At 28.8% G+C, this 10,728-nt stretch overlaps 1 protein-coding gene across 3 annotated transcripts; it reads right to left on the minus strand.

The window, feature by feature from the left end:
* Positions 1-2,375: 2,375 nt before the first annotated feature.
* On the minus strand, positions 2,376-6,860 carry LOC110647503 (axial regulator YABBY 5). 3 transcript variants are annotated; one of them, XM_021801370.2, is made up of 6 exons: positions 6,549-6,855; positions 5,201-5,323; positions 4,999-5,116; positions 3,405-3,456; positions 3,209-3,284; positions 2,376-2,700 (listed from the first exon to the last, which is right to left on the minus strand). In XM_021801370.2, exons 1-6 carry the CDS (start codon positions 6,780-6,782, stop codon positions 2,620-2,622), a joined length of 684 nt encoding a protein of 227 aa, XP_021657062.2. In that variant the 5' UTR covers positions 6,783-6,855; the 3' UTR covers positions 2,376-2,619. The 3 variants fall into 3 exon arrangements, with proteins under 3 accessions (XP_021657062.2, XP_021657063.2, XP_021657064.1); XM_021801372.2 differs by lacking the exon at positions 3,209-3,284 and having other exon boundaries at positions 2,554-2,700; positions 6,549-6,854; XM_021801371.2 differs by lacking the exons at positions 3,209-3,284; positions 3,405-3,456 and having other exon boundaries at positions 6,549-6,860.
* Positions 6,861-10,728: the final 3,868 nt, after the last annotated feature.

A 10,728-nucleotide genomic window follows, 5' to 3' on the forward strand; every position in this document is an offset into this window, starting at 1 on the left:
GAATTCATGTAGCAAGATGCTTCATAGTCATCAAGCAAATGAGAAAGACAAAATAGCACACATGCATGAATTAAGAACGACTCGATGTTTTGGTGTCAGTTCTGCTCAGTCAAAGCAACTAAGAGAGTGAGTGGTTGAGAGAGGGAAATACCTATGGGAGAATCTTAATGGGAAGTACCTCACGATCTGCTGTCAAGTATTCACACCCATAATCCGTTGATCAAATAAATGAAATTAGTAATTTCTGGATAATAAAAGAAAATGAAGAAATCAATTTCGTGACTTTCGTATAATACCCAGACAAGAAACGAAATTGTAGAATCAAAATTTCTCACCAATTAATGTGCTCTTTTGTAGTGAAAGCAATAAGAGGCTTCTTGAGTGACCACATGGGACGGAAAGTATGGGTTTCGAAATAATGGCGTACTAATCACTAGCAATGGAGGTGGAAAGCGTCGGCAGCCACCAGTTGTTCTCCAATCTTTAGAATCTTCGCTTTTTTGCTGGAGTAACAATTTATAACGAAGGCAAATCGATACTGAAGGAAAGATCTTGAATCATTTTTCAGTGGTAGATGAAAAGGAATTTTTGGTAGAGGGTTTCATTTGCCATCATCAGGCAGAAAAAGAAGAAACATAAATGGAAGGACAGTTAAGTAATTTCATATGCAGAGATCCAACTTTCCCTTCTTAAATCTTATTTTCTCTCCGATTTTGAGGGAAAATACACATAGGAAAATAAACTCAACTTTCCTTCCCTCTATTATTTTCTCATCTATTATTTTCTCACTTTTATCCAAACAGAGGAAAGGGTCTTATTAAAATTATTTTTTCCTGTTTATTTTTTTTCATCTCCTCTTTCCCCCTTTCCAAACAGAGTGTTATGGTATCATTAGAATGTAGAAATTTATTAAAAAGAGATAAATGTATATGGAATAATAATAGATATAGGTAAAAATGAAAAAATAAAATTAATGCTTTCTTTATTTTTTAAAATAGTAAATAAAATAAATTTAAAAAAAAAATTCCTAGAAATTTTTCTTAAAAAAAGTTTATATAGAAATTTTAATATCATTAACTTAATAATATGTCTCAGCTTAATTAGAATAAATATTTTTTTTCAATAATTTTACTATTTAATAGAAAATTTACTTTTTAATCTCTAAATTATGCGAGTTGTAGAATTTCTCCTAAATTATAGGGCAATGATTGGAATTTGCTTTTAATGCATGGGAAACAATCACAAAAGACAACATCTATCCCATTACCCCGGGGGGTTAGGTCGCTCCAAGTTTCTTGTTCGGCTGTTGTCCTAATTGTCAGCAGTAATGGTGATGTTGGCTTCACAAGGGATCGTTTGGTTCCCATCAATTTAATCCCCCAACGTTTACTAGCTGCTAACAGCCTCACACCTGAATTCTGAAGTTGACGCATCATTATGAGTAAACATCAAGAGTTGTTAGAGTTAGGGTTGTAATAAAGATATCTTTGAATAAAAAAAATATAATATAAAATTTTTTACATTTTAAATTTTTATAAAATAAAATTCTTTTAACTGACGTTAATCGGTTTATAAATAATACGTTGACGTGAATAATAGAGTGATAATAACGTAAACAATTGATATCATTTTTTGAAGGTAAAGTTCCTCTAGTTAATTGCTATACAAGCAACGTTTCATTATTCTATATGGCTGGAATTCTTTTATGATTGATCTGTGAAGAAAATTATGATCGATTTTGCCACTATCACATAGAGAAGATAAAATTATTCACATTATCACTACTTTGATTTATATAAACTGATTATTGAGAGTTAAAATGATTTTATTGTCTAAAATTTTAAAGTTCAATAAATTTTATATTATATTTTTAAATTTAAAAACAACTTTATTATAACCTCTAAAGATTAGAAGTAGCTATTAAAATTTATCCCATCATTAATTCTTATGCAACAAACAACCAGCCATCCCTCTCTCTCCTCCCTTAATAATTCATCAATGACACCATAAACTCCAATCCACATATAAAACCTAATTATTAATAAAATTAATAATTAAATTTTTTGTAAAAAAAAACAAAATTAAAGTTGTGGCCTTTTTGGACTTGATTAATATCCCATAAAAGAATATATATAAAAAATAAAGTTTAATGTGATATTTGAAAAATTATAATATAAATGCTTCTAAAATGCATGGTATTAAAACTAATAACAATACTACATATATAGATAATGTATATACTCTTTTACTGTATATATACATTTAATATAATGTGAAATTATTTGAGATACTTCATGCCATATATGTTCTCATTTGAAAATTGCAAACAAGAGACGACCCTTCACTTTGAAAGTTAAGTTTCCTCACAATTTGAAAGACAAAACTATACTTCAAAAATTATAATAATGACAATAATTCGATTGTTATTATAACTGACATACAGAAAACTTTATTGCAATAAGATGATAAATCTGCAAGGTTAATGATACACTGCAAATATTAAATTAATGTCTGTCTATATATATATATATATATAGAGAGAGAGAGAGAGAGAGAGAGAGAGAGAGAGAGAGAGAGAGAGAGATATGGATAACTTGCAGTAGCATGCATGCAGGCTCCTTATAATGTTCCCTGTCCTTGTATATCCTTCATGTTGCCGTTGAGTGTTAACCCAAATTGGGTGTGAGGGAGATATGCCCACTGCAGAAATAAATTGTCAGTTCTTTTTTCTTATTTAATTTCGTCAACTCATGCATGCATGCAATAGAAACCAAGATGTCAACTCTTGATCACTGATATCCAAAATCGATCTAATTAAAATTGGCACTCAAGAGTAATAATTTTGAATATAACATATCGATTAGATGAGCGCACCCTTAATATCAAATTGAAAAGAGATTTAATTTTGATTTACATTTATAAATTGATTTGACAATACCATTAATCATATAGACTATAAGAGAAAATGTTTTTAAGTTAATAAATTATTTAAGTCATATTTTAAAATAAACCTATAAGATATAGTACTATTGAAAATACGGACTATAAAAAGGAAAATTTTTCTTATCTAAACTCAGTCCTGATAATTATATGTTGACGCTCACCTATTAAATAAATGAATCTTACATATTTATATATTAGGTTTATAACATATTAGATTTAGGCAAGAATTTCCCCTATAAATAAAAATCTTTGTCTTCCAACTTACATTTTTGGCAGCAGTGCTGAAAGCTTCTTTATGGCTAATGTTAGGATTATTTGCCTTTAACCTTCGAATTTCCTCCCTTGAAAAAAAATGTATATATATATAAAAGTGCATAACATTGATATTATGTGCTGTGGTAGGCATGAACAATAGTGCTTTGCAAACAAATCAAGAATTAATTAAAATAAATAATACTCACTTGATAAATTTATTGTATGCTGAAGGAGCACGTTGTCTTTTCCCCTTTGCAGCTTAAATATATTCATTGAAATTAAAATTGGGTTACTAATTTATTTATTTATTGAATAAACACTTAATTGTAAAATAATATATATTACAATTCTAAAACAAATAATAAGATTTAAAAATGGTGTATCTTAATAAAGCTTTATCAGTAGGTTTTTTTTTTTTAGTTCTTAGCAAATTAAGAGCTTTATCAGAACCAATATTCATCAGCATGCAGTTTTTAATTAACATTCATTTTTTTTTAATCTTTAAATATATTCATGATCAGAACTCATATTTGCAATATAAATTAAATGTGAATATCTATTGTTGATTTATATATATACACACGTGTGTGTCTCGAATTATTGTCCACTATGTAAAAGCTGAGTTTATGGCAACAGATTCAATCAGACAATATTAAAAGTTGAGCACTTACACACTTTTTTAGGTTGTAAAGAAAATGGATTGCGTTTAACCCTATCCAAAAATTAGCTCAAGGTGAAGTAAGTCTTATATTTAGATGAGAGACTTTGTTTCAAATTAATGTGGGACAATACACTTTTTTCATGTCTAGATATAAACATTTGTAATGTAAAATTTATAAGCAAACATATTATTGAAGTAGAGTAAAATCTGATATCATGTAGATAAAATGGATCAAGTCTAATTCAATTCTAAAAGTTAGCTCAAGGGTTTACTCTAGTCATATATTTAGATAAGAGTCCTTATTCCAATCCCATGTGAAACAACATCATTGGGATGGGTTACGAAAGAAGATCATTTCCTATTATGCAGCCCAAATTTACTCATCGCGCTAAAAAGAGACATAATTAATTTTCATAAGAAGTGATTTGTTAGATATATAAAACTATTATTTGAATTTTTACTTGTAAATTTAAGTAAGTTGAGTGGTTTTTTTTTCATAGTATCAAAGCTTTTCAAATTAAAAGGTTCAAAATTCAAATTCTGATAGTATGTGGAGATGTATTAGAGATATAGAAATATTCTTAGAGCTTTTAAATACTTATAAGGTTAAACTTTTAGATTAAATTGTTTCTTGATAAGATTTAGATTGTGAATTCAACTTTAGTAAATATTGAGACTCTAAAAATTAATTATGGAGTTTTAAATTGTATTTTTATTTTCTGGTTATTTATTAATTATTTGATTACTTTATTTTACATAAATGTATTTTAACTTCATCCAATAAATGGGAAAAAGAAGAGGGGAGGGTAGTGTTTCAGACTTGATGGTTTACACTATTTCATATTTAGGTAGATATTTTCTTGTTTAAATTAGAAAGTTCATTTATATAAGAGACAAAATATATTATCAACGTTTCAATAAGAAATAATCTAATTATTTTTTTTTTATTTTTAAAATTATAAAAAAATATCAAATTCGAGTCTTTTTAACTTTAAAGTCGAGAATTATTCAGAGAGAATGACTGTCACTTACTATATAGCTCATCAATGTATAAATCCTAAAGCAAGGACAATATTAGGAGTCGAAAGAGAAAAATGCTATGCTTTGTTTGGATAAGAATGAGAGAGGGAGAGAAATACCATGCACCGAAAGTGTTTTGGGATGCTCGTTTTCTGATGAAGAATCTGATGCAGAAACTTCATTGGACTTGGAAGACCTAGAATCCTCACTTAAATATTGATAAAATATATTTTGCTTCTGCAAAAATTCCATAATTAAAACGAAAAAAGAAATTTAAGAGCTTTATTAATTCAAATTATGACTAAGCACTGATCTTCTCACATGAACATTTTGCAGATGATGAGTATTCTGTGGCAAAGCGCCTGTGTACAAAGACAACAAATTAGAACAATGCCCACATTTGACAGTCACAGCATTGAACGTGATATTGCCTGGAACATTCACCTGGAAAAAAAGATTATCCAAATATGAAAATAAGAATGATTTTGAAAATGGGAGATTCTTGATGAGCAAATGGGAGATTTTATATGTAGCACATGTGACAATATGCAAAAATGTAAACTAACATTGTAGCCTTGTTCATGAAAATGGAAAACTGGTAGCATATGGCAGGTTTCTAATAGAGTAATTATTGAACATTTGAATTGCCAAATAATTTATGATTATTATTTTTCTTAGAAGACAAATTTAAATTCATCCTCCTTTCAATTGAAACACAGCCAAATGTATCTAACAGCATTTGTATCAATTTCAACATTTCCAGTGCGCCTGACACCTTCTGCAGTGAAACTGTAAAAGTGGGGGGAAAGATCGAAAGCGAGAGAGAGAAGAAAACGACATGACAAAAACCAGGAAGCAGCTGTAAGCACGGCTCTGGAACATGGCCATGAAGAAAAGATAGAGAGATGAATCCATGAAAAGATTTGCCTCCCTTGTTTCAGTCTGTAATCAAATCTTTGTCACTGATTTTCTTAAAGTAAGAAAACAAAGTATATATATCCGTACCCCAAGATCGATAAAAGAGGATTTGGTTATCAAACTTTGTTAAGCGAAGATAAAGCTAAAGGTTGGTTTAAGTTTTCTTCACAAGGATAGCTAGTAGGCGCTCTAACCAAAACCAGGGGAAAAAAAAAAATTCCCTGCTGTTATACACTAAAGGGTTTTAGATGGTTTTCTTGTTTTAGGGCTGTATCAGTTAATCTTTTAGTAAAGCTTTCAAGCTGGCACCAATCGAGAGAGAGAGAGAGAGAGAGAGAGAGAGAGAGAGAGAGAGAATACAAGGTGTGTATTTTGGCTTGTACAAGAAACCCTAGGTTTCAGCCTGAGTCGTCAGTGACAATTGAGTTCTATTAACCTATGTCAATTGAAGAAATCTAGGAATAAACTTATTAAAAAGATATGAGATGGTGAAATATTTCTATATTTTTGAAGAATTAATACATAAAAAATATGACCCATTTAGGTTTTTGATACATATCTATAAGTAGAAAGATTTGAGTCGAAAGAAAGACAAAAGATAAAATTGAAAAATCTGAACAATAACTCCTAAAAATTAACATCCCAACAACCAACAAGCTACAACTTAGAAAAATGATCAGGTACAGGTTGATGAGTTCATTCATCAACGAATAAAGAACACACACACAGAGAGAGAGAGAGAGAGAGAGACCGCTAAATTTGTGTTGCAGAAGTTGCAGTGCACGTAACAGACACATTCAGAAGCAATGTTGTTCAGAGACATCCTAGATGTAAATTGCAAATCGATCACCAGAGAAAGAAGAGAATCTTGGAAATTAAATGAAAGCTTAATTATAGAGGAGGAAAATGGAGAAAGATTGCTGTCCTGTGTAAAATGGATGATTTTATGAAGGTAGATGAAAAGAAGACAATAGAGACGAGCCATGTAACTGGCCCAGTCTGTCTTCTATGATCAATAGAATGAGTGGTGGGAATCTTCAACCTCTATTGCAAGTAAGTGGGGTTTCATTTCATCTTTCGAGGGAGAAAGGAGAGGGTGCTGTCAACATCGGCAATAAAAAAAATTGGAAGACTTGGCATCTTCGGATTTAATCCGATAATATATGCGCCTCTTAATTGAGGTTATGACTGGAATTTGATAATAATACAAATCATTCAAATCCCATAAATTCCATATTCTTTATGTATTGAAGTGCTCAACCTTTACTCAAACTATCATATGTCAAATTTCTGATTAAAAAAAACTATCATATGTCAAATACTTAATTTTTTTTTTATTTCTTGGTTTTCTAGATAGAATTTCTAACTTAGTTTACAAGATTGTAATAATTCAGTTTTTTAACTAAAATTGAGTGAAAATTTTATAAAATATTTAATTTTAGATGAAAATAGTATGCATTGACTTAAACAAAAAAATATTACAATTTTATCCTTGAAAGTGACATGACCAAAGTGTTATTTACACCATATTTCTTTTGTGAAAATAAATAATATATATATATATATATATATATATATATATATTAATTATGTATGGATTACTGTATAAGATTGAGCTGCGCCCCCTTAATTACTGTACACTCTATATAGTTGAGTTAAACTCTTATAATTTATATTATATTATGTTTTATGGGCTTTGAATTTGACCTTCTTTGAGATTTTAGTAACAATAAAACTTAATATGAGTTTTTTGGGTTTTATATTGGCCTAAGTAGATAGCCTATTGAGTCGAGTCATGACAGATAATGAGTTACAAGTGGCTCAAGCAGCTAAGTTAGCTCCAATTGAGGGTGTATAATGAAACCACTAAACCAACAAATACCCTAATAAATCTAAATCGAAATTAGTGATTTTATATATTTAAATACTTATTATGGTTTGAAAATAATTATACTGAATTTTCAGTTTCAGTTTCGAATTTACATAGTAAAAAATTTAACTTGTGAATACCTTATTTATTTTTATTTTTTTATTTTTTTTTACTAATAATACATTTTGAATTAATATTTGTTTTTTAATTAGTGTATATAAAAGGTTTAAAGAGTTTAATTATAAAAGTCTAGAAAGTATTAAAAGAAGTAAAAATCATAAAAATCGAATCTAACCTGCTTAATGTGAAATCCAAATATATATAGTTTTTTAATTTTGATTTGAATACTGTAAAAACCAACTTTGTCAGTTTGGTTTAAGGAAATACAAAAAACTTATCCAAACCAATCCATCTACGGCCCTAGCTCCAATGGCGAATCTAAAAAAATATATTTTTGTTAATATATAAAATAAATAATAAAATATTATTGAAAATTATAAATATAATATTAATATCTTATAATTAAACTCAACAAAATTTAATATCTTGAAAATTATAAAAAAAAATTATATTATGATTATTATTATTATTATCAAATACATATCTAAGTAACTACAAGTCATTTACCAATTTATCACACCTACAATTATACTATTTTATCTTAATAAAATTATAATTAAAAAAAATTATTAAAATTTTAAAAGAAAATAAACTTTTGAACGCAACATGATTTTTTTATCTCAATTAATTTTAAATTTTATTAAAAAATAATTTAATAATTAAATTTATTAAGGGTCAATATGTATATATGCACAAAAAAAACTTAAAAAAAAGGGTCAATTGACTATTTTTTACTCTCCATCCGCCACTAGTTAAATGAACTAGAAACAGAGAGGTGATAAATCAAATTGGCATTCTGAAGCGACTTGAAGCTACTTTCTGGGACTCCCGTTTGAAATCTGTTTTCAGATTAATAAAAATATTTAGTGCAACTTGTGTAGTTCTACCTAATATTTTTTATGAAGGGAAATGTGGAGATGCAGATGCAACATAGCAGATAATTACATCTTTTGAACATTTCTTCTCTTACATATGTTATGAAAAAGTTTGAAAATAATTGATGCAACTCATCAATCTTTGCAATGTGAATCACAAAATATTATGAATGTTATGCGTCTCGTATCATAAATGAGCTATTGGAATTCTCTTCCTTGACCTTAAAAACCTTTTGTGCTCATATTCAAAGTTAGCCGTCAAGTTGTTTCCAGCCAGTAGTAACTAATCATGATATGCAATCACATCCATGTCCTTATCTTCACAATGGGAGTGGTGTGCCAAGGAGACTGTAGACCAACTTGCTTTGTTAGAATTGACATGGGCAGAGAGATTCTGTTGTTATCTTTTAATATGTTCCTTTACTCTTATTGCGCTTGGTGATCTTTATTATTCTGAGGTTGTTCTTTGGGGTATTCTTTCAATCAGCAGTCTGCGCAGGTTTTTGAGTGCAAGGGGTTAGCTCTTTCGCAAATTATTAAGTGGAGTCTGTCATGGGCCTAGGTATTAGTACTTACTAGAGATTGTGTGACATGGTTTAAACTCTTTCTAGATAAGTCAGCTAGAAGAATCTAACAATAATTTATAGATCAAAAAGAGTATTATATTAGCATGGAGCTTTAGTAAGTTCGTTGGGAAAACATCACAAACATCTTTTATAGATAAGCATCACAAGTATAATAAGCACATCAAACGATGAGGTAAGAACATTCAATGATCATGCTAATTCTTTCACGCATATAGCATAATCAATACAAGGAGACGAGCACTTCTTACATCACTTGTAGGCAGGGAATAAACCTATAAGGAGTAAAGGGATATGAATTCAACAATCGGTGATTAGCTAGGCCTAGTACTAGTTAACTAGTCACTCTACCCTAAAGAATATTAGGGACACAATGAGGTATGGTACGAGGAAACATCACTATAATTGAGCCATCATACCTTAGAATTACATAAAATATCACCATACTTGAGCCACCATGCCCTAGAATTACATAAATAGAAAATAAATATAAAATATTTCCTTTAGTTCCTAAATATTATATTTTACTATCCAAATTTTCTATCATTTGACACACTCATTACATATGCACATTTACCTTTATTTACAAAATAATGGATCTCACCTTTCTAATTTTATAAAGCAAGTACTTTTATATGAATATTCGACACACTATTTTTAGTGTATTGTGTGTAATTTATAAATTGTCCATGCATTTTGGCCTTGAGTGGTTCAACAATTAAGTATTTTCTTTCATTTCTTCTCTTTTATTCATAAATCTTGCTGCTTATTAAAAAATTAAAATTATTTATATAGGAATCAGGAGATAACAGTACATACTGCTTGTTGAGGTGAAAAGTTTTCGTGAATTGTGCATATTGATATTCTAGATTTGGCTGCTCATTATGTTGCAAAAAGAGATCAAGCTTGCCACCAACAAGATGAAATTATAATAGAGCACCATTATTAAGTGAATATCTTTTATCTACCATAGATACTCAACTTCAAAAATTAAATAGAAAGTTTTATTAGAAATTAATGGAGTTACTTTTTTTTTTAGCTTAGCTTTAAATTCATGTGATAAGGCAAACCTTTCAGAATTGATAATATATTTGTCAATTGGAAGAAATATTATCTGCAAGACTTTAATAATTATGAGATACCACAAGTAGAAATTTAACTTAAACATTATTCACATATTCGTGAACATCTGGAGCTTTCAAAAGTTGTTAATTATATTTGAATTATGTTGATATTTGGTGAAAAAAAAATCATAATTTTATTCATTTATCTATAGATTGATAACACTTGTGTTTACTCTTCCAGTTTCTATAACAGCAATGAAGTAATCATTTTCAGTTATAAAATTGATTAAATCTAGACTACATAGAAATTACTGAAAAATTGTGTAGAATATATCATAAATGAACTCCATGATCAACGTCGTGCTCTTATTAATTTGTTAGATTTTCATTTCTTAATGACTGATCAATAAATATTTTT

The sequence above is a fragment of the Hevea brasiliensis genome, chromosome 5, assembly GCF_030052815.1.
Source record: "Hevea brasiliensis isolate MT/VB/25A 57/8 chromosome 5, ASM3005281v1, whole genome shotgun sequence".
Lineage (NCBI taxonomy): Eukaryota > Viridiplantae > Streptophyta > Magnoliopsida > Malpighiales > Euphorbiaceae > Hevea > Hevea brasiliensis.